The following is a 24,945-nucleotide window of genomic DNA, read 5'->3' as shown; positions in this document are numbered from 1 at the left end:
TCTGCAATTTGAGAGGGAGAAGGGAGAATTGGAAGTGTCAGTATTGTAGGAACTAGGGAGCTATGAGGGAGGAGCTGGCCAAAGTTCAATGGTTCAATACCCTCGCCGGGATGGCAGTGAAACAACAATGGCAGGTATTTCTGGATATAATGCAAAAGGTGCAGGATCAGTTCATTCCAAGGAGGAAAAAAGATCCTAAGGGGAGGCAGGGATGGCCGTGGCTGACGAGAGAAGTTAAGGACTCTATAAAGATAAAAGAGAAGTAGTATAACCGAGCAAAGATTAGCGGGAAGCCGGAGGACTGGGAAGCTTTTAAAGAGCAACAGAAGATAACTAAAAAGGCAATACGCAGAGAATAAAATGAGGTACGAAGGAAAACTGGCGAAAAATATAAAGGAGGACAGTAAAAGTTTTTTTTAGGTGTGTGGAAAAAAAAGGTTAAGACTAAAATTGAGCCCTTGAAGACAGAAACGAGTGAATTTATTTAATGGGAACAAGGAAATGGCACAAGAGTTGAATAGGTACTTTGGATCTGTCTTCACTAGGCAAGACACAAGCAATCTCCCAGATGTAATCGTGGCTGAAGGACCTAGGGTAATGGATGAACTGAAGGATATTTATATTAGGCAAGAAATGGTGTTGGATAGACTGTTGGGTCTGAAGGCTGATACGTCCTGATGGTCTGCATCCCAGGGTACTTAAGGAGGTGGCTCTAGAAATCGTGAACACATTGGTAATCATTTTCCAATGTTCTCTCGATTCAGGATCAGTTCCTGCGGATTGGAGGGTGGCTAATGTTGTCCCACTTTTCAAGAAAGGAGGGAGAGAGAAAATGGAAATTATCGACCGGTTAGCCAGACGTCAGTGGTGGGAAAGAATTATAAAATTAAATTGCGACTCATTTGGACAGCAGCAACAGGATAGGTCAGAGTCAGCATGGATTTACGAAGGGGAAATTGTGCTTGACTTATCTTCTGGAATTTTTTGAGAACGTAACTATGAAAATGGACGAGGGAAAACTCGTGGATGTAGTCTACCTGGACTTTCAGAAAGCCTTTGATAAAGTCCCACTTAGGAGATTAGTGAGCAAAATTCGGGCACATGGTATTGTGGGCAAAATACTGACTTTGGTTGTAAACTGGCTGTCTGACAGGAAGCAAAGACTAGTGATAAACGGGTCCCTTTCAGAATGGCAGGTGGTGACCAGTGGGGTACCACAAGGTTCGGTGCTGGGTCAGCAGCTGTTTACAATATACATTAATGATATAGATGAAGGCATGAAAAGTAATGTTAGCAAATTTGCCAATGACACAAAGCTGGGTGGCAGTGTGAAATATGAGGAGGATGTTATGAGAATACAGGGTGACTTCGACAGGCTAGGTGAGTGGACGGATGCATGACAGATGCTGTTTAATGTGGATAAATGTGTGGTTATCCACTTTGGTGACAAGAACAAGAAGGCAGATTACTATCGAAACGGAGTCAAGTTAGGTCAAGGGGAAGTACAACGAGATGCAGGTGTTCTTGTACATCAGTCAATGAAAGCAAGCATGCAGGTACAGCAGGCAGTGAAGAAAGCCAATGGCATGCTGGCCTTCAAGAGGAATTGAGTATCGGAGCAAAGAGGTCCATCTGCAGCTGTACCGGGACATGGCTTAGAAGGATGAGAAGGGGTCTGATTGAGACGTATAAGATTATGAAAGGATTAGACACTCTGGAGGCAGGAAGCATGTTTCTGCTGATGATTGAGTCCAGAACCAGAGGACACAGTTTAAAAATAAGGGATAGGGCATTTAGAACAGAGTTGAGGAAAAACTTCTTCACCCAGAGAGTGGTGGATATATGGAATGCTCTGCCCCAGAAGGCAGTGGAGGGCAAGTCTCTGGACACTTTCAAGAAGAGATAGATACAGCTTTTAATGATAGTGGAATCAAGGGTTATGGAGATAAGGCAGGGACAGGATACTGATTGTGGATGATCAGCCATAATTATAATGAACGGTGGTGCTGGCTCGAAGGGCCGAATGGCCTTATCCTGCCCCTGTTGTCTATTGTAAAAGTTAATTGTATAAGAATGATTAAGACGGTCCCTTTATGTATGGTGTTGGCAGCTTGTTCAGATAGGGAAAACAACACGGCTGATCTTGATTCTGCTCCTATTTGTTAGACAGAAGCCTCTTCGAGCAATAATTCTTGAATGTTGATGGGACGTTGAAACGCAGGTAGATTATCGTGATCACTTGTTGAAAATGGATAGCAGCTAGTAGTTCTCTTTCCACTCAACTAGTGACCAGTCGGCAATGGTCAAACAGTACGTAACCCAGAGATCACAAGCTCCCCTGAGACATGATGTCAGTTGAGTCTCATGAATAACTACCTGCAGATGGACTATCTGTAGATTAAACATGGTATTAAATCTCACATATACTGCTCTCAACCATTTCAATCAAAGTGTTTATCACTCGTTGCATCGAAACAGATCACACAAACTGAAATGGCATATGCACAAATACCAACATACAAGTTCTATATAGTGGCGTTTTGTTTAAAGTTGTATTTATTAAATGAAAGGGTGGAGTATAATCTTCACAAATCATATTAAGATGCTGTAGAAATCTATGGAAGTGAGAAATTTGTTTTTTGATTCAATACATGTCTGACAAATGACAATTCAAAGAGATCTTTGTTTCAGCTCGAGTGGGTCGCGGAGTCGTCCTCATTAGGGGCATTTAAGTGACTATTAGACAGGCATATGGAGGTTTGATAGACCTGAGGTTTAGGGTAAAAGTTCGGCAGAACATTGTGGGCTGAAGGGCCTGTACTGTTCAATGTTCTATGTATGTTATGCTGTATTCAAATAAGTAAAGTCAGTCATGACATTCTGCAACTTCCTTTTCCAGGGGTATGAGTGGAAGAATCAGAGTGCTTTCTTTGAAAATTCGCTTGACGTGACTCTTCAAGGATCATCTGGAGGAAAAATACAAGTGTCAGTACTAAATCTATCATTGCTGATACACATGTAAACTGTAGATTTAACTGTATGTAAACTTTGTTTAACAAACTAGCACACTCAATAAACTGACAAAAATTATACACCAGATGTTTACTGTATTCTCATAATCTCTGTGATGTCTGGTGAGGGTGCAAGTGAGAAGGCTCCCTGCCAGTAAGTTTTAGTTAAGGCAAAGTTGCTTCATTACTGAAGTTATTTATACTGTAAATGAAGGAGAACAGTGATGCATATATCCTGTGCATTATGTTCCTATTATTGAGTGTGTTTTTTTTGTGCGTGTGGACCTATTGATCGACTGGAATTTTTGATTACTCAGCACATTCCTGGTACCACGGTGCTGTTTAACAAAAGGTTTGCTGTATTAGTATATTTCTGTATTTAGTCACTGCCACTATGAATGTTAAGTCATAACTTGGTCTGTGCAGATCCTGCACAGTACATTCCTGCAAGATAAATGATGCGCTACATATGTATGATGCTATTGTTTCTCAAAGACACTAACCTTAGCTGCTGTTTTTGTTACCAATAATGTTTTCGTCATTAGAATACTGGGAAAAATATTCAGAAGTGCTGTATGACTCTACTGCTCACTTGCAGCAGTGATAACACTTAATGTGAGGGCATGTTTTTCCCCATTTGTTGTACTGTTTGTCAACAATGTATCTCACAAACTGATGGGCATATTTCATGAAAGCTGGTATGTATGGGTATGGTCAAAGGAAGAACTGATTAGTTTTTGACAGATCCAGATTTATTTCTCTTTTTTTAAAGCATCAGTTAAAATCGGTCGGATAGGCAAATGATCATCTTTCTGGAATATTGTTGATTGATTTCGAATGTTGTGGATTGTGTCAGCCATGACAGTAGAATTTGTCCCAACTATCAAAATATGAGCAGATTTTTGAGAGCAGATTATCAAATTGGCCTGAAGCTTTCTCAGTGAGATGGAAGCTTTTAATAAAAAGGATTTATTTTGTTAGCCTTGCTTTTACAAAGAATCAGTCAAGTGGAGAAATACCTCCAAGAAAAGCTGTGTAATTATAGACTCAAGGATGTTTGTTGCACAAGAGGAGGCCATGTGGTCTGTAGTTCCTGCACTACTCAACAAAGATCTGTCTACATTGAACTCACATGGCATTGATTTCCTTTTTGACTGTTTGGCCCGTAGCCTTGGAGTCTACGGCAACACAAGTGAACATCTAAATACTGCTTAAATATTCAGACACTTTCTGAATCAGTCACAGTTTCAGTCAGTGAGCTCGGGACTCCCACCACACTGGGGTAAATAGGTTCTCCTCAACTCCCCTCCCCTGTCTACGAATGGAAAAAGCAACTTCCAGTTATCCTTTCTAAGCCCTTCAAAATCTTAAACACCTTTACCAGGTCCCCTTGTCTGCTCCAATCTTGGCATCGGTCAGTTGGGCAGGTCAGTGGCAAATTGATATAGCCTGAAGAAGGAATAAGATAAGAGAGTACTTAATGTGGCAAAGCCTGTCATTCCCGATGGAGGACAGCAACGGCCGTCAGCAGTGAAGTCCACTGGCAAGGATGGGCGGGCCTGAGCCCAGCACAGGGGAATACGAGCCGTCACTGTGGAGCCCTCGTTCAGAGTGTCTGCAAACTCGTGGCTTCAGAAAGGACTGTAATGTTTGACTTTTTAAACTTTTGTTTTTATTTTTCTACTGTTATATTAAGAAGACTGTCGTGCTGAACTTGTTAACTTATTCATTTATTTTTCTAACATAGAACATGGAACGGTACAGCACAGTACAGGCCCTTCAGCCCACGATGTTGTACCGAACTTTTACCCTCATCCTAAGGTCTATCTAACCTCCACTCCTACCTTAGACTGTCATTCATGTGCTTGACTAATAGCCGATGAAATGCCCCTAATGAGGCTGACTCCACGACCCTCTCCAGCATTGCATTCCACTCCCCTACGACTCTGAATAAAGAAGGGTGGATAAATTTTCTACATCTGCATCTAAAATTTCGTACCGAGGTACTTTGTACCTGAGATGGCACCGTCTGAGGTGACATTGTACTCTTGTACCCTGTATTGAATACATGTGATCATAAAACCTAAATCTAAATCTAATGCATAGCAGGACACTGGGAAGCTTAGAGGAGAAAAGGGATCCTGGGGTACTTGTTCATAAATTCCTGAAGGGGTCAGGTCAGGCTAGTAAGGGTTGTTACAAAGACATATAGGACATCTCCGTTTATCAGTCGTGGCATAGATTGTAAGAGTGGGGAGGTCACTTTGGAGCTGTTTAAAAGTTTGGTTAGGCCACAGCTGGAGTCATGTGTGGAGTTTTGGTCACCACCCATGAGGAAGGATGTGATTGCACTGGAGGGAATGAAAAGGATGTTGCATGTGTTGGAGCATTTCAGCTGTGAAGAAAGGCTGGAAAAATTCAGATTATTTTCTGTGAAGCAGAGAACGTTTGGCGGGGTGAGTGGAGGTCCTGATAGAGGCATAGAAGATTATGAGAGGTATAGATAGGTTGAGTAGAAAGCTTTGTTCCCCTTAGTTAAAGCATCAATAACGGTAGGGCACAATTTTAAAGAGAATGACGGGAAATTTAGAGGAGCTTTGCGGAAAATCATTTTCACCCAGAGTGTGGTAAAGGTCTGGAATGCATTGCCTGGGAGGGAAGTTGAAACAAGAAACCGTACAACCTTTGAAAAGTACTTGGATGAGCACTTGTAATGTCATAATATTTTTGAGAATGGTCCAGTGTGTAAAAATGGGACTAGTATATGTCGCAGTGTATTTTTAGAGGTACAGCCTTAGTGGGCTGTAGGACCTCTTCTGTACTCTATGATTCCATGAGAACCCCCAGCCCAGGCAGCATCTTGGTTTTTTCAGTAATCTCCAGGATCACACACTTCATAGTGTGATCCCTTGCCTTGTTAGCCCTCCCGAGTTCGTTAGCTCACACTTTTCCTGGTTGAGTTCCAATTGCTGTGTCCCGCTGACCAGTCTGTTGATCTCCTCCTGAAGTTTATTCTTCCTGTCTGTCAACCAATTTGCCAATTTGCCTTTGATCCCATGGCTGTTATTTACATGACCATTCCACCGATATCCTCCTCACTGAATTCGTGATTTGCTAGCGACACGGTCATACAAATTGTGTTTAAGCCCAAATGAAGAATATACATGACGAACTTCAAGGGCCCTTGTGGCAAGCCCTGCACAACCCCACTGAAAGCAAACATCCTGTCAAATAGATATCCCTCTACCATCAATCACCCTGTGCTCTCTGCCTCAGCCAGTTTTGGCTCCAGTGTGCCTCTTTGCCTTTGATCCCGTTGACTGTTGCTTTCTTGATCAGTCTGCCAAGGGGGACTTTACTCAGTCAACATCAAATGCAGAAGTTCATCAATCTTCCAACATCTCCTTAAATTTGGATCAAATTTCTGAAATGTGACCTCATCTTAACAAATCCATACTGACTATCTCTGATTAATTCATGCAAGTACATTCTACCCCTAAGAATGCCTCTTTGTAGCTTCTCCAGTGCTGAGATTATTCTGACTGGTCTTTAATTTCCTGGTCTGTTTCTCTGTCCGTTTGATAATAGTGGGACAATGTTAATAGTCCTTCATGACTTCACGTGTGATTGACAAGGGTTTGAAAATTGCTGCCAGGGGCCCAGATATCTCCTCCCTCACTTCCCTCGCTAACTGGTATACGTTTCAGTTCGGCCTGCAGATGTATCCACTTTTAAAGTTGCTAAACCAGCTGCATCTCCCTATGTCTTAACCTCTGATGTTCCGAGGTCCTCTGCCCTGATATCTATACTTGCAGTGTCCTTCTCCGTTGTAAAGATTGACGCAAAATATTCATTGAGGACAGTGCCCATGTTTTCCAGGTCCACACAAAGATTACCTCTGTGAAATGAATGAGGAGATATCAGAGAGTTTTGAGATTTACAATCAAGAAAGACATTGACAAAATGACTTCCTTGGAGAATCATACAACATACATTGTCCATTGTTGTAAACAAACAGAGGTTTTTGTTTCCACAGTTGTTTGCAAATAGCCAATCAAGATCATAAAATAATCTTTCAACATAATTTACAAAACAAGGCAATTGAGGAAGATGTATTGGATGTATTGAACTCTCAACTACCTCCCTGAAGTTGAGGAATATCAATATTTTTCTTCTGGATAACTTTGGCAGATCTCTTCAAACAAGTCGCTGAACCCACAGATTTATGTGACCAACGAAGCCTGAGTCTTTTGCTTTACGATGCAGTCCAGATCCCTTGGCAGCTGGGTGAGGTAGCTTCATTTGGAGGCTGCAACATTGAACCAAGTATCCGCAGTTGCTTCCAACATGTAAGTGTGCTCTGCACCAATTCATAAGGTCAAGCGGGTCCACTTGCCAGTATGATTTTTGTGCTCATTTTCGGTTTGAATTAGTTCCAGAGGCTAACATGTACCACCACGAATCCAAGGCTATCATGTTGATAAGTAGTCAATGTTTTTATTAGATTAATGACAAAAAACAATGTCAGAAACCCCAGTGATAGTGTATGAGATACCATATCACTGAGGATAGCGGACGTAAGCTTGACATAATTAATCATGCAGCTGATCTTTTATTTCCCTCCAGGGCCAGAACAAACCAGAGATTGACGTTGAACGCTTTGTCGAGTGGATGAGATTGGAGCCTCAGTCCATGGTGTGGCTGCCTGTTCGACACCGTGTGGCAGCTGCTGAAACTGCAAAACATCAGGCTAAGTGTAACATCTGCAAAGAGTACCCAATCGTAGGTTTCAGGTGAGATGTGCAAACCAGCAGAAAGTTAGTGGGAATTAGTTTTTAAAGAAAGCTTTAACTTTAGATGTTCTATTGGAAACTCTGTCAGTAAATGATACAACTGAAATCGTCAAAAATCCCAACAAATTTATGGACCAGAGAAGTAATTAGGATAAATTAAGTATCAACTTCTTTACCTTAATTTTTGTGAGAGGTGAATGCTGCATGTTTTTGGTATTTTGTTCACAGTTGCATTGATCACAGACACTGTGGCTCAGAACGGATTGTAACTCGACTTGCGGTTGCTTCTGTAATTTGCAATTATTGGGAATTTACAGAAAGGCCTTTTTATTAGTCCTGTAATCAGTGTGTGTGCATCCTATGAAAGTGATTGCTGTGGTGTTGCTAAATGATCGATAAAACTTCTTGTCCATAATTAGTAAATTAAAATGCATATTTGGACAGGATTTCTACGGGGTAATTGAACCTTTTTGGTTAACTATTCTCCTACATTTCTAAGATTGACCATCTTGGAAAAGGTGCGTGTTACTGCCATTGATCTGACCAAACAACTCCCTGTCTAAGAAGTGAGACCCCAACTGTGGATGAAACTATGACTACCATAACTAAGTAAAGAGCAACAGCGACCCGGAGTCAATTGAATTCCATCTGAAGCTTGAGGAATGGTAGCCTAACTCTGAAGGCCAAGATCTGTTTGCTTTTCATGGACTATGAGGAACAGGGCAGGATTTCACAGAATCTTTCAGATGCCATATCTTGTACAAAACTGAAGGAGAAATGTCAGATTGCTCAAAGAACCATGGGATCACCAGCCTTTGCATTGCTGGGAAGATTCTGGCAAGATTACTTCTGAATAGGTTTATGCCACCATGGCAGATGAAAACCTTCCATGCGAAGGGAACTTTGTGAAAATGTTGGAGACAGAGCAGGACCAAATTACAGGAATGATTCCAGGGATGAGATATTGCATTATGAAAATTGACTGGGGGAGTTGGGACAGTTTTCCCCGACTTTCCTAGCATTTGTTTCTCCCCAAACAATTTACCGTTTCTTCAAAATAAAAAGAAATATGTAATTTAACTACTTAACTTGCATTCCTTCAAAGGTTGAAAATATCTAAACAAAAATGAACATTTCTCTTACTTCTTTATAGGTACCGCAGTCTCAAGCACTTCAATTCTGACATCTGCCAAAGCTGTTTCTTTTTGGGGCGCACATCAAAGGGACACAAGTTACATTGCCCCATGGTGGAGTACTGCACTCCGGTGAGTAATATAGTATTCCACTTGATAGAATTGTTCCAATCAGTGGAAACTTAGGGATTTAACCATTTAAATACAATCTTCCCTCAAAGTTGAAGTAGTTTGCTAAAATGATAAAAGGCCAACAGCTTAAATCAGGCTTCAATACCAGAAATGCAATATTGTGCAGAAGCTCTTTGAGGTCAAGTTGAGGCTCAAGGAAGAATGTGCCATCACGCCCACCCTTTTCTCCAGCTTTGCCACCGCCATTCTTAATCTCGTGAAGAACAAGCTTCCCAGTGGCCTGGACAGGATTGATGGAAAACCTTTTAACCTCAACCAGTTGAAATCGAAGAAGAAAATGACACTGACCTCGCATATGGAACTTCAGTATGTGGTTCACAATGTCATTTCCGCTCTCAGAAGTCTTCAAATCTCCCTTAAGGCCTTTGCAGAAGTATACTGAAGAATTAGCCTCAACCTTAAATTTGCCACCCAGGTTGATCGGGTTGTTAAGAAGGCATACGGTGTGTTAGGTTTTATTCATAGAGGGATTGAGTTTCAGAGCCATGAGGGCATGTTGCAGCTGTACAAAACTCTGGTGCAGCTGCACTTGGCATATTACGTACAGTTCTGGTCACCGCATCACAGGAAGGATGTGGAAGCATTGGAAAAGGTGCAGAGGAGATTTATCATGATGTTGCCTGGTATGGAGGGAAGGCGTTTTGAGGAAAGGCTGAGGGACTTGAGGCTGTTTTCGTTAGAGAGAAGAAAATTAAGAGGCGACTTAATGGAACCGTACAAGATGATCAGAGCATTAGATAGGGTGGACAGTGAGAATCTTTTGGCTCGGATGGCCATGTTTGACACGGGCCGGACATAGCTTCAAATTGAGGGGTGATAGATATAGGACAGAGGTCAGAGGTAGGTTCTTTACTCAGAGAGTAGTAAGGGCGTGGAATGCCCTGCCTGCAACAGTAGTAGACTTGCCAACTTTAAGGGCATTTAAATGGTTGTTGGATAAACATATGGATGATAATGGAATAGTGTAGGTTTGTTGGGCTTCAGGTTGGTTTCATAACATCGAGGCCGAAAGGGCCTGTACTGCGCTGTTATGTTCTGTGTTCGAACCTCAAGATGACTCAAATCCTTTACCAATCTGTCATGTTGTGGTCCATCTTTTCATCAAAATTAATAGAGAAATCCTCCCAAATGTAGAACATTTCCCTTAGATGGGACGCTCTCTCTCTTTTAAGGCTGACATCGATACAGAGATTCTAACATTACGTCCAATCTGCGAGTGGCACCTTTGGACTCCTAAGGATGAGAATGCTCAATTGTGACATCTGTGCTGATCGCAAGATCCTTGAGTTCAAGGCATGCATCGTTCAGCCTCTTCTATATGACTGTGAAACCTGGATAACATAGAGCTGCCACTTCAAGACCCTTTCAGCACAGTTTTGTCATGGATTCTCCACATCAGCGAGGAGGAAAAACCTCCCAGCATCAGCATTGACGCCATGATGATTTGAAACAAACCTCATTGGGATTGCCATGTACTTGGGATGCCGAAGTTATGACTACCAAAGTAAATTTTTGCCAACTCAAGGAAGGCATCTGAACAAGAAGTCGTCAAAGGAAGCATTTCAAAGACCTTGAAATGTTCCTTCAAGAAGTAGTACTTGGAGGTCAAAGTATGGATATCCCCATTCAGAAGAAACCAACTTGGGGGAATCTCCTGTATGAAGGCACATAATTCTTCATGAACACCAGACAAGAAGTTGAAGTGTGGGAAAGGAACTGGAGAAAGGAATGCCAATGTTCTCAAGGCCGAGACCACTTCCACCACTCCGAAAGACGACCTAAACGTGTGGTCAGATATGTGGCTCCAGTTCAGGCTAATCAACCCGCACAGAGCTCAGGACCTGTGATATGGAATTTCCTAGCTGGGCAATCATACTCATCAGCCAGTGATGGTTCTTAATATTGTGCAGACTATGATTTGATCACAACTGAGTACTGTGTGTAGCTTTGAGCATTGCTATAGAAAGACCATGTTTTATAGATTAATCAGAATGGTGCTGCATGAGAAACTGGAATTAAGAGGAGGTAGGTGATACTTAATTGTTATTTGTTTCTGGGCCACTGGCATCACGAACTGGGCCAGCATTTACTTCCCATCCTTAGTTACCCTTGTCATTGTTGAATCATTGTAGTCCATGTGCTGTAGGTAGACTCAGTCAGTCGGGGCGTATTTCCAGGACTTTGACCCAGCGATAGTGAAAGAACAGCAATATATTTCCAAGTTGAGATGGTGAGTGGCTTAGACAGGGTGTTGTAGGTGGTGCTGTTCTCATATATCTGTTACCCTTGCCCTTGTAGCTGAAATTTGTCATAGGTTTGGAAAGTCCTATCTCAGGATCTTTTGCAGATTTCTCAGTGCATCTCATAGATGGTACACACTGCTGCTAATGAGCACTGGAGGGAGTCGGCTGCTTTTTCCTGGATGGTGTTGAACTTGTTGAGTGCTTTTGCATCTGCACCCATCTAGGCAAGTGGGGAGTATTCCACCATTCTTCTGACTTGTTCCTGTAGCTGGTAGACAGGCCTGGGGAATCAGGAGGTGAGTTACTTGATGCAGTAATCCAAACTTTGGGCCTGCTCTTGTAGCCACTGCATTTAAATAGGAAGTCCAGTTGAATTTCTGTTCACTGGTAAAACCTGGGATTTTGATAGCGGACAATTCAGTGATGGTTACACCATTGAATGTCGAGGGACAATTTATGGATTTTCTCTTACTGGAGATGGTCATTACCTAGTATTTGTAAAGTATAAATGCGACTTGCCACTTAGCAGCCCAAGCCTAGACATCGTTCTGGTCTTGTTGCATTTGGACATGGACAGGTTCACTATCTGAGGAGTGGTGAATGATGCTGAATATTCTGCTATCTCTGGTGAACATCCCCACTTCTGAGCTTATGATGGAGAGAAGGTCATTGATAAGGCAGCTGAAGATGGTTAGGCTTAGGACTGTACTCTCAGGACCTCCTGCAGGTGACCTCCAACAACCAAAATGCCTCCCATTAGGAGAGGCGATGACCTAATGGTATTATGACTAGACGATTAATCCAAACACTCAGGTAATGTGCTGAGGACCTGGTTCAAATTCCACGATGGCACATAATGGAATTTGAATTCAATGAAAATCTGGAATTAAGAGTCTAATGATGATCGTAAATCCATTGCCAATTGTCGGAAAAACCCATCTGATTCACTTAAGTTCTTTAGGGAAGGAAACTGCGTGGCCTGGTGTGGCCTACATGGAACTCCAGATATCAGTTATGCAATTTGGGATGGGCAATAAAAGCTGGTCTAACCAGCAATGCCCTCTTTCCCATGAAAGAATGGAAAAAATATCGTCCTCTGTGCAGATATTATTCGAACCAGTGGTGAGTTTCTGCTGGATTCCCATCAGCTGCAGTTTTGGTAGCGCTCCTTGATGCCACACTCGGTCAAATGTAGCCATCCTTAGCTCACCTCCGGAATTCAAGTCTTTTGACCGTGTTTGAACAAAAGCTGGAATGAAGTCAGGAACTGATGAGGTGGCAGAATTGAGGACCTTGTACAGGGATCCGAGGGATGTGGCATATTGAGATTTCCAGCAAGAATTTGACCAGTTGCTGCATAAAAATGTGAACCAGAACGTTAGATCCAAGGGGATGAAGGGTAGAATATTGGTTTGAACAAAGGCCTGGCTAACTGACAGAAAGCTGAGTGTCAGGATAAATGAGTCTTTGCCTGGATGGTGAATTGTCACTAGTTGGGTGCTGCGGGTTCAGTTCTCTGACCTCAACTATTTGTAACCTATACAAATGATATGTAAGCAGAGACAAAATGTAACATAACAGAATGCATGGATGATTCTGAAATAGGTGGGACAACAGCCTGTGATGTGAAATAGAACATACACAGCGGAACATTGACAGGCGAGGAGAATGGACCAGAATCTGGCAGGTGGTTAATGTGGATAAGCACAAGGCTTGCCTATTTTGCCCAGGGGAAAAAAGGGCGAATTATTATTTAAATGGAAGGAAGATTCAAAGTGTGTTATCTGGCTGCCTTTGTGCATGAATAGCCGAAAGTGGGTATGCAGGTATAGCATAGCATAAGATAGGCAGATGGAACTCTGGCATTTGTCACAAAAGGACTGGATCATTAAAGTAACAAAGTGTTTTTCCTCATATATTGGGCATTGGTGAGACCAGAGTGTTGTGTCCAGTTTAGATCCCCTCACTGAGGATAGATACGTTTGTACTGGAGGCAGTTCGGAGGAGGTTTAACTGATTCCAGGGATAAAAGGGCTGTCGTATGAGAAGTGGCTAAGTAGCTTGCGCTTGTACTTGCTGGTGTTCGAAAGAGTGAGGGGGTGGTTCTGATTGAGATATATAAAATAGTAAAGGGGATTGAAAAGATGGGCATTGAGCACATGTTCTGCATTGTGGAACAGTCTCAAACAAGAAGCTGTGGCTGTTGAGTGAGAGATGGAATGTTCAAAATGGAGATGAGGAGAGGGTTGTGAATCTGTGGAATTCATTGCCCCTGAATGCAATGGAGGCAGCACCAATCGACCGATCCAGGAAAGAAATAAATATGTTTCTGATGAAAAATAGGGATCAAGGGCCATGGGGAGCTGGCAGGAGAGCGGAGTTGAGATCAGGAAAAGATCAGCAACCATGGCTAACAAGGTAAGTCAGGGACAGGATGAAAGCAAAAGAAAAAGGATAAAATGTGGTGTAGGTGAGTGGGAAGCCAGAGGATTGGGAAGCCTTTCAAAAACTAGCAGAGGACAACTAAAAAGGCAATAAGGGGGAAGATGATGAAATATGAGGGCAATATTAATGAGGGTAATGTTAAAAAAAAATTGCAGGAGTTTTTTTTCAGCTATAAAGGTAAGAGAGAGGCAAGAGTACAAATAAAGAGAAGAAAGAAAATTACAGCACAGGAACAGGCCCTTCGGCCCTCCAAGCCTGCGCCGATCGAGATCCTCTGTCTAACCTGTCACCTATTTTCTAAGGGTCTGTGTCCATTTGCTCCCTGCCCATCCATGTACCTGTCCATAAGACCTTAAGACAGAGGAGTGGAAGTAAGGCCATTCGGCCCATCAAGTCCACTCCACCATTTAAATCATGCCTGATGGGCATTTCAACACCACTTCGCTGCACTCTCCCCATAGCCCTTGATTCCTTTTGAGATCAAGAATTTGTTGATCTCTGCCTTGAAGGCATCTCACGTCCCGGCCTCCACTGCACTCTGCGGCAATGAATTCCACAAGCCCACCACTCTCTGGCTGAAGAAATGTCGTCTCATTTCAGTTTTAAATTTACCCCCTCTAATTTTAAGGCTGTGCCCACGGGTCCTAGTCTCCCCGCCTAACGGAAACAACTTCCGAGCGTCCACCCCTTCTAAACAATACATTATCTTGTAAGTTTCTATTAGATCGCCCCTCAACCTTCTAAACTCTAACGAGGACAATCCCAGGATCCTTAGCCGTTCATCATACATTAAACCTAGCATTCCAGGGATCATCCGTGTGAATCTCCGCTGGACACGCTCCAGGGCCAGTATGTCCTTCCTGAAGTGTAGGGCTCAAAATTGGACACAGTTTTCTAAATAGGGCCTAACTAGAGCCTTATAAAGCCTCAGAAGCACATGGCTGCTTTTATATTCCAACTCTCTTGAGATAAACGCCAACATTACATTCGCATTCTTAATTACGGACTCGACCTTCAAGTTAACTTGTAGAGAATCCTGGACCAACACTCCCAGATCCCTTTGCACTTCTGATTTGCAAATTTTCTCACCATTTAGAAAATAGTCCATGCCTGTATTCTTTTTACCAAAGTGCAAAACCTCACATTTACTCACATTGAATTTCATCAGCCATTTCGTGGACCACTCTCCTAAACTGTCTACATCTTTCTGCAGCTTCCCCACCTCCTCAGTAGGACCTGTCTGTCCACCTATCTTCGTATCTTCGGCAAACTTCGCCAGAATGCCCCAGTCCCTTCATCCAGATCAGTAATATATAAGGCGAACAGCTGCGGCCCCAAAACTGAACCCTGCGGGACAGCACTCGTCACCGGTTGCCATTCCGAAAAAGAGCCTTTTAACCCAACTCTCTGCCTTCTGTCAGACAGCCAATCCTCAATCCAAGCCAGTATCTCACCTCGAACACCATGGGCCCTCACCTTGCTCAGCAGCCTCCCGTGAGGCACTGTATCAAAGGCCTTTTGGAAGTCTAGATGGACAACATTTACTGAGTTTCCCTGGTCTAACATATTTGTCACCTCTTCAAAGAATTCGAATAGGCATGACCTCCCCTGACTAAATCCATGCTGACTTGTTTTAATCTGACCCTGCACTTCCAGGAATTTAGAAATCTCATCCTTGACAATGGATTCTAGAATTTTACCAACAACCGAGATTAGGCTAATCGGCCTGTAATTTTCCATCTTTTGCCTTGATCCTTTCTTAAACAAGGGAGTTACAACAGAAATTTTCCAATCATCTGGGACTTTCCCTGACGGATCTTTTGAAAGATCACGACCAAAGCCTCTGCGATTTCCTCAGCCACCTCCCACCGAACTCTAGGATGTAGCCCATCGGGGCCAGGAGATTTATCAGTTTTTAGACCCTTGAGCTTTTCTAGCACTTGCTCTTTTGTAATGCCTACCGTACTCAACTCTGCCCCCGGCTCTCCCTAATTGTTGGCATACTACTCATTTCTTCCATTGTGAAGACTGACGCAAAGTACTTATTAAGTTCTTCAGCTATTTCCTTTTCTCCCATCAATAGCCTTCCAGAATCAATCTGGAGCGGCCCAATATCTTCTTTTGCCTCTCGTTTGCTTCTTACGTATTGAAAAAAGCTTTGACTGTCATTTCTAATATTACTAGCTTGCCTACCTTCATATATGATCTTCTGCTTCCTGATTGCTCTCTTTGTTATCCTCTGTCTGTTTTTGTGGCCTTCCCAATCTTCTGATTTCCCAGTGCTCTTGGCCATTTTATAGGCTGTCTCTTTTTCTTTGATATGTTTCCTGACTTCCTTTGTCAGATGTCCAATAGCAGCGGTGAAGAAGCTGCTGTTGGGGAAATAGAGACATTGGTGTGCTGTTTTCACTCATTGCAACGATCTGGGTGGACCAGGAGAGATCGTTGGTGATTGACACTCTCAACTATCTCCACCTCAGCAACATCTCTCACACTGTCTGATGCAGGCACTCACACGCTCACATTCTGTCACCCATTCTGTCTGTCTGACTGTCTCTCTCTCTCTCCCTTATCGCCCATCTCTCTCTCTCTCTCTCTCTCTCTCTCTCTCTCTCTCTCTCTCTCTCTCTCTCTCTCTGTCCCTGTCTCCCTCCACCCCCGGCCCCGCCGACCAACCTCTCTGTCTTTGTCTCTCTCTCTCTCTCTCTCACACCAACTCATTGCTCAGTATTCCATGGTATCTCAATTGTTGGAAGAATTAACTTGAACTGAGCATGGATTTTCTCCCAATATAGTTATGACAAAGCAGAACCAATTCTGCCTTGAAGAAGAAAGGCAGGAGCCATAATAACTTGTGATTGTTTAGCTGAAGGAACCGTGCTGTGATATGCATCCAGATAGGATGCTTTCTGTGGTACATCAGTGAAAGTTGTCCTTGTGGACGCACAGAATGACCTTAGCCTCCTGGGAAGTAGAGACAATGGTGTGCTTTTTTGCCCATTGCAACAATCTGGGCGGACCGGTGAACCAATCTAAGCCCATCCCCCTACATGATCCCATTATCATCCATACCCAAGGACTGTTTAAGTGCCCCTAATGTGGCTGAGCTAACTACATTGGCAGGCAGGGGGTTCCACGTCCTTACCACTCTGAGTAAAGAACCTGCCTCTGACATCTATCTCAAATCTATCACCCCTCAATGTTTAGCTGTGCCCCCCCCATACAAGCTGACATCATCATCCTCGGATAAAGACCCTCACTGTCCACCCTATCTAATCCACTGATCATCTTGTATGTCTCTATTCAATCCCCTCTGAACCATCTTCTCTCCAACGAGAACAGACCCAAGTCCCTCAGCCTTTCTTCAGAAGTCCTTCACTCCAGACCAGGCAACATCCTGGTAAATCTCCTCTGCACCTTTCCAATGTTTCCACATCCTTCCTGGAATGGGGTGACCAGAACTGTACACAGTATTCCAAGTGAGACCGCACTAGCTTTTTGGACAGATGCAGCATGACATCACGGCTCTGGAACTCAATCCCTCTACCAATAAAAGCCAATACACCGTAAGCCGCCTTAACAGCACTATCAAACTGGGTGGCGATTTTCAGGGATCTACGTACATGAACACCAAGATCCCTCTGCACAGCAACACTACCAAGAATCTTTCCATTGACCCAATATTCTGCCTTCCTATTATTCCTCCCAAAGTGAATCACCTCACATTTATCCACATTGAACTCCATTTGCCACCTTTCAGCCCAATTCTGCAGTTCATCCAAGTTTCCATTGCAACCTGCAACATTCTTCCACATTGCCCACCACTCCACCGACTTTAGTGTCATCTGCAAACTTAGTAACCCATCTACCAATGCCTCCGTCCAAGTCATTTGTGAAAATGACAAACAGCAGTGGTCCCAAAACAGATCCTTGAGACACACCACTAGTAATCAGACTCCAGGCTGAATATTTTCCATCAACCACGGCTGGTTGCCTTCTTACTGAAAGCCAGTTTCTAATCCAACCTGCTAAATCTCCCTCAATCCCATGTCTCCATGTTTTCTCCAGTAGCCTACCATGTGGAACCTTATCGAAGGCTTTACTGAAGTCCATGTACACCACGTCAACTGCCCGACCCTCATCCACATGCTTCGTCAGCTTCTGAAATGACTCAGTGAGGTTTGTGAGACATGACTTGCCCTTGACAAATCCATGTTGACTATCTCCAATCAAATTGGTGCTTGCTCGATGATTATAATACCTATCTCTTATAACCCTTTCCAAAACATTTCCGACAACAGATGTAATACTCAATGGTTTATAATTACCTGGGTCATCTCTACTGCCCTTCTTGAACAAAGGCACAACATTTGCAACCCTCCATTCCTCTGGTACTAAACCTGTAGACAATGAGGACTCAAAGATGAAGGCCAAAGGCTCCACCACCTCCTCTGTCGCCTCCCAGGGAATATCAAAGTTTCGAAGGAACTGATGCGTTGTATCCGGAGGTTGGTGGGGTGGTACGTGAGCACGAGGGAGACTTTGTTTTGGTTGTTGTTGTGGGGTGGGGTGAGACGGATTTGTTGCAGGAAATGCTGGAGACACGGTCGAGGGCGTTATCAACCACTGAGCGGGGGAAGTTGTGGTCCTTGAAAAATGAGGACATCTGAGATATACGAGAGTAGAATCCCTCATCCTGGGAGCAGATGCAGAGTCAAAGGAATGGGGAAAGTGGATGAAATTGTTGCGGGAATTTGGTGGGAGTTGGTGGACTTGAAATGGATATTTGTTTCTTGGTGGTTGGAAATAGAGAGGTCCAGGAAGGAGAGAGGTATCAGAGATTGTCCAGGTGAACTTAAAGTTCGGGAGGAAGGTGTTGCTGAAGTGGATGTTAGAGCCCCTTGTGGGAGCACGAGGCAGTGCCGATACAGTCACCAATGTAACGGAGGAAGACGTGGGGTTTAGGGCCAGTGTAGGTACGGAAGAGGGAGCGTTCCATGTAACCTACAAAGCGGCAGGCGTAGCTTGGGCCCAGGTGGGTACACTGGCCACCCGCTTTGTCTGTAGGAAGTGGGAGGAATTGAAAGAGAAATTGTTGAGGGTTGTTCAAGGACCACAACATCCCCCTCCTCAATAGTCAAAAACGCCCTCAACCGTGTCACCCGCATTTCCCACAACTCATCCCTCATACCCGCTCCCCATAATAACTACCAAAACAGTGTCCTCCTCACCCTCACCTACCACCACACCAACCTCCGGATTCCATGCATCGTCCGCCGACACTTCTGCCATCTGCGATCCGACCCCACACCAAAGACATTTTTCCCTCCACACTTAGGTGACTCCCTAATCCGCTCCACACTCGCCTCCAGCACCCCCTACACCCAGCACTTTTGCCTATATATCCACAAATATTGTCAGCATAATGTTTAAAATTCACTTGTCCCAATACCTCCCCCCTCACCCCCATCCCAGACCCCAGGAAGAATTTCCACATCAAACAGATGTTTACCTGCACATCTGCTAATGTGGTATACTGTATCCGCTGATCCCTTTGTGGCCCCCTCTACATCGGGGAAACCAAATGGAGGTTTGGGGACTGCTTTGCCAATCACCTATGCTCAATGCATTAAAGAACTGCACCTCCCAGTCGTGAACTGTTTTGACTCTCCCAATCCTCAGATAGGATGTCCACCCTGGGCCTCCTGCAGTGCCACAACGATGCCACCTGAAGGTTGCAGGAGCAGCACCTCGTATTGCGCTTGGGAACCCTGCGTCTCCGTGGTATCAATGTCGACTTCACAAGCTTCGAAATCTCCCCTCCCTCTCCCGCATCCCAAAACCAGCCCACCTAGCCCATCCTGCCACCTCAAGCCCCACCCCCATCTCCTACTTCCTAACCGCTTCCCACCCCCGAGACCTGTTCGTCCTCCCCGGACAAATCTATCCCCTCCCTACCTCCCCACCGACACTCACCTCTACTGGCTCCATCTCCACCTCTTTAACTTGTCTGTCTCCTCTCCACCTATCTTCTCCTCTATCTATCTTCGATCCGCCTCCCCCCTCTCCCTATTTATTTCAGAACCCTCTCCCCCCCCCCCCTTTTCTGATGAAAGGTCTCGGTCCAACATGTCAGCTTTTGTGCTCCTAAGATGCTGCTTGGCCTGCTGTGTTCATCCAGCTGCACACTTTGTTGTGTCTATATCTCTTAAGAACCTCATTAAGTGAGCTCTAGAGAGAACTATGCAGGGTAGACTTTGGGTTTATCATTCTAACTTGCCAGCCCTGAAAGATGAAAGTTGGTTTATGTTGGATGTTTGTTTCATAGCTACGAAAGAGATCCTGAAAGGATTGTTCGTATCTTTTGTTGAGAATTTTACCCATTTAGTCACTCTAATCCTTCTCCTTTTTTAAAGTTTCCTTGGGAGTCATAAATTTCAAATATCTGCAGAATTTTATTCGGCTTGGCATTGGCTCTGCGTGATTCCCTGTTAATGGCTCCGCGACCTGCTAGCTAATTAGAGAATTTGTCATTGATGTGCCTGTCATAAAATCTTTAGTCTTATACTATATATTCCCAATTTCAGGAGAAAGTCCAGAGAGACTTTTTAGAGGAAAGGGGTTTAGAAAGAAAACTTAAGTTCTATAGATCCAAGTCATGAATAGTTGATAAATTATTTGCACTTCATATTTCCAGAACCTACCCCGGAAGAGAGAGCCCAGAGAATTGCCAAAGCTGTCCGCAAACAGTCAATAGAAGTGAAGGAAACTTGGGAGCAATTGAAAATCCATGCGAGCAACTGGCAGGAACAGGTGGAAAAGGTGTTGGAGAAACTTCAAGAACTGCAGAAAGCTCTGGATGATCATGAGGCTCATGTGATAACAGCTGAAGGGGTCCGCACTGATTGGCAACCTGTGGGTGAACTGCTTATTGACTCATTGCAGGATCACATTGATAAAACCACAGTAAGTGCAATTACATTACACTTCACTTATGAACAGATGTAACCACAATGTTGTATCGAGACGATCAGTAATATGAGTAGTGAAGTAATATTGATTGAATGGTTGTTAACTTAATTTGCAAATTAAAACTTCGTTGAGCATGCCTTCTGATGATATCACATCGGTAATATTAGTATAATTGAGGATTCTATTAGTCAGTGACATCAGCTGAGTTATCTGCTTGTTGCCATGTTATCAGGATTAAAGGTAAAGCCTTACCACGCCATTTGGCCACTCCTTAGAGAGATACAACTGGTTATGATTTAACCTGAAGATCACCATGCCTCAGGCAAGTAGAGCGGTTGAGGCGAAGACCCTTTGTGGTAAGGTCACTGGTGTGGCAATTGAGCCCTCTCTGCAGGGCATCACTCTGCATCACAAACCAACCGTTCAGCCAACTGAATTTGAATAGAGTTTAGGATTGGAGAGCAATCCATGCAATTCTATTTTTTTGAATGAATGTTTCTCACTGGGACTATCTCACTGGCAAACTTTTTAAAAGCCAGCTCAGCCATACAGGCGAGATCAGTTCCTGATCTCAGCTGAATTTTTTGACCTGGGGTGGGTCAGCGTTAGTTCAGTGATTGGAATGAATTCTCATGAAGTTAGCGAGAGGGATGCTACACGTGAATAAATCGATGTTTTGAAAAGCGGATGAGATATGAGCAATAGTTTAATTGATGTGGAAGACCAGCCACAATCATCATCAACGGTGGAGCAGGCTTGAGCGGCCATGCAACATTGTGCTGCTGCTATTTGACTTGTTGTGTGGAAAGGAAGGAAAATGGTCAAAGTGTCAAAAATGCTGAAGACCACATCATTCTACAACCTCAAAATTTGATTGTGTTCAGCATATTATCAGTACTGGTACCCCTCTTTCCTGGTCTATCATCTCAGCAGCTCGACTCTGCCCAAAAGCTGGTTACTTGTGACATTTTTGAAGGATCTTCCCAAGTCTGAAAATCATTTTTGCTTTTGTAGAATCAGAGTTGGCGTGTGGAAGGCGGTCTCCTGGCATATCATAGCTCTTTGAAATCACTCCCCAATTCGCCCCCCTCTGCTTGGCAATGACTTCAACCACTTATGTAATCTCTTTATTGGAGAGAAACTTTGAAGACATCTGAAAGGAGTATTAACGATCCCAGAATACAACTGAGCCTTATTAAGTAGTTAGTTCTGATGATCAAGAGCTTGATCAAAGAGGATTCTTTTAAAAAGTGCCTTAAAAGAGGAAATGTACAGAGGCTAAGAGGTGTCGGAAGTTCGTGAGTTTTGCGAAGATTTGTTGCTCAGGTTGAGGTTCTGGATGTGAGTTTGCTCGCTGAAGGTGTAGGAAGTCTCTTCTTGGGTTTGAAGCCTACACAATTAAATGTTTGGCAACCAGTAGTGGGCCGTTTGAAATCAAGAGTGGGCAAGAGGACATAATTAGACGAGTGCAGATATCCTGAATTATGGTTGGACTGGTGGAGATTACGAAAATAGCGATTGGCAGAGCCAAGGAACGATTTGTAAACAAAAATGAGAATTTAATAAAATTACTGTTAATACTGTCAGTCAGGTAGAAAGTACAGAGAATAGGATTTGGTTCAAGATGAGACTCGGGCAGTGGAGTTTTAGACGACATCAAGCTTTCAATGGGCAAATGTGGGACTCAAACAGGGAATGCATTGGAGTTGTCAGGTCCAGAAGTGAAGTAGTTCCAGATGAAGGTTTCACTGCTAATGAGCCAAGACAAGAGACAGGTAGGCAGTATTAAAAAGATGTAAAGAGACAGCTTTAGGGATTGCATGAATGTGTGGTCGGACGTTCATCGTGGGATAAACAAGATGCCAAGGTTGTGCTGAGACAAGCGTAACATAACATTGTTGCCAAGGAGGAGTAATGCAGTCCGTAGGTAGTGAACAGAGATTGGTGTGGGGACCACAAACAGTGGTCTTCCCACTTTTAAATTGTTATCTCTACGTAGTTGCGCAACTTTATGTTCTGTTCAAAAGGCTTTACTGACAAGAAAGCAGAAGTTAGCCATTTGTTTACTTGTCAATATATCTTGATTTTTCCACCATCTTCTCCAATTATGAACACAACATGTGCAGTGTACTAAGTGAACCATTCAAACCTTCAAAGGAAATGTTGAAATTGTGGAATATAAAGTTAAATTTATTTTATTGAAAATTAAAATAAATTACATGAAGGTTTGACCAAGACTGCAAGGAATTAGATGGAACACCAGATGAATAAAACAAGCAGTAGTAAGGTGGTATTAGCTGGATGTTCCTGAAGAAAGAGAACACAGCCAACCTTTCTTCCATCAGGGGGATTAATTGTGAGGTGTCAAACACAGTCGATTAAATCATTCGTTCTGTCCTTACTGCCAGACTGTACTATGAACATAGAACATAGAACATAGAACAGTACAGCACAGCACAGCACAGGCCCTTCAGCCCACAATGTTGTGCCGACCATTGATCCTCATGTATGCACCCTCAAATTTCTGTGACCGTATGCATGTCCAGCAGTCTCTTAAATGACCCCAATGACCTTGCTTCCACAGCTGCTGCTGGCAACGCATTCTATGCTCTCACAACTCTCTGTGTAAAGAACCTGCCTCTGACATCCCCTCTATACTTTCCACCAACCAGCTTAAAACTATGACCCCTCGTGCTAGCCATTTCTGCCCTGGGAAATAGTCTCTGGCTATCAACTCTATCTATGCCTCTCATTATCTTGTATACCTCAATTAGGTCCCCTCTCCTCCTCCTTTTCTCCAATGAAAAGAGACCGAGCTCAGTCAACCTCTCTTCATAAGATAAGCCCTCCAGCCCAGGCAGCACCCTGGTAAACCTCCTCGGAACCCTCTTCAAAGCATCCACATCTTTCCTATAATAGGGCGACCAGAACTGGATGCAGTATTCCAAGTGCGGTCTAACCAAAGTTTTATAGAGCTGCAACAAGATCTCACGACTCTTAAACTCAATCCCCCTGTTAATCAAAGCCAAAACACCATATGCTTTCTTAACAACCCTGTCCACTTGGGTGGCCATTTTAAGGGATCTATGTATCTGCACACCAAGATCCCTCTGTTCCTCCACACTGCCAAGAATCCTATCCTTAATCCTGTACTCGGCTTTCAAATTCGACCTTCCAAAATGCATCACCTCGCATTTATCCAGGTTGAACTCCATCTGCCACCTCTCAGCCCATCTCTGCATCCTGTCAATGTCCCGCTGCAGGCTACAAACAGCCCTCTACACTGTCAACGACACCTGCGACCTTTGTGTCGTCTCCAAACTTGCTGACCCATCCTTCGATCCCCTCATCCAAGTCATTAATAAAAATTACAAACAGTAGAGGCCCAAGGACAGAGCCCTGTGGAACCCCACTCACCACTGACTTCCAGGCAGAATATTTTCCTTCTACTACCACTCGCTGTCTTCTGTTGGCCAGCCAATTCTGTATCCCAGCAGCTAAGTTCCCCTGTATCCCATTCCTCCTGACCTTCTGAATGAGACTACCATGGGGAATACTATGGTTGTAATATTTCCTTTTTTAAAGGCTCAAGGTTAGACATACTTCTCATTTTATAAATTTTAAGAAGTTGGCTTATTGTCAAGTCATGGTAGGATTGAAAACATATGCTACAACTGTGTGAAGTCACAAGTCACATGACACCAGCTTATAGTCCAACAGGTTCATTTCAATTCACACAAGCTTTTGGAGTGCAGCCCCTTCATCAGGTGCAGTTCGTGAGGTGACCACACAGACACACAGCTTATAAGCAGAGAGATCAAAAGATCATAGAATTGGCCTGAGTGGAGTGTCAGATAATAACTCTTTCCAGGCGACCAAGAGTGTTAAAGGCAAGTGAAGTGTTTATAAAGTCAATGTCAGTGCTGTGTTGTCATGATAATCAGGCAGCGCAACAGGAATGTACAAGGTGACATCTCAGGTCAGACTCTGACTTGTAGTTTAGAGGCTTGTGTTCAGAATCTGTCTCAGAGTTTTAAACTTTATTTCAAAAGCAAGAATTTATAAGATACCACACTGACTGTAACTACAAGTTGTGTGCTTCTTCAACAAAATATCTGCAAATAAACAAACGTCCTGGATGAAGACTTATTATCTG

The 24,945-nt window shown here is 43.5% G+C and overlaps 1 protein-coding gene and 1 long non-coding RNA gene across 4 annotated transcripts in view; both read left to right on the top strand.

Moving 5' to 3' along the window:
- LOC132208863 (utrophin-like) overlaps positions 1-7,355 on the top strand; it is a 56,612-nt gene extending 49,257 nt beyond the window's left edge. The window contains exons 4-5 of one of the 3 annotated variants that reach the window (XR_009444967.1): positions 2,900-2,985; positions 7,203-7,355. Coding sequence is in view for 1 of the 3 variants with exons in the window: in XM_059644176.1 (XP_059500159.1) it covers positions 2,900-2,907 (8 nt within the window). In the remaining 2 variants the exon portion in view is untranslated. Of the gene's footprint in view, positions 1-2,899; positions 3,058-7,202 lie in introns of those variants that run through there. The other 2 variants (XR_009444968.1, XM_059644176.1) reach the window with 2 other exon arrangements.
- Positions 7,356-8,975: 1,620 nt separating this feature from the next.
- Positions 8,976-24,945, top strand: part of LOC132208864 (uncharacterized) — a 56,759-nt gene continuing 40,789 nt past the window's right edge. The window contains exons 1-2 of the long non-coding RNA XR_009444969.1: positions 8,976-9,069; positions 20,515-20,783. This is a non-coding gene — a long non-coding RNA (uncharacterized LOC132208864). The remainder of the gene's footprint in view (positions 9,070-20,514; positions 20,784-24,945) is intronic.

Source organism: Stegostoma tigrinum, unplaced genomic scaffold, assembly GCF_030684315.1.
Source record: "Stegostoma tigrinum isolate sSteTig4 unplaced genomic scaffold, sSteTig4.hap1 scaffold_55, whole genome shotgun sequence".
Taxonomy (NCBI): domain Eukaryota; kingdom Metazoa; phylum Chordata; class Chondrichthyes; order Orectolobiformes; family Stegostomatidae; genus Stegostoma; species Stegostoma tigrinum.
This window is presented reverse-complemented; position numbering and strand designations above follow the sequence as displayed.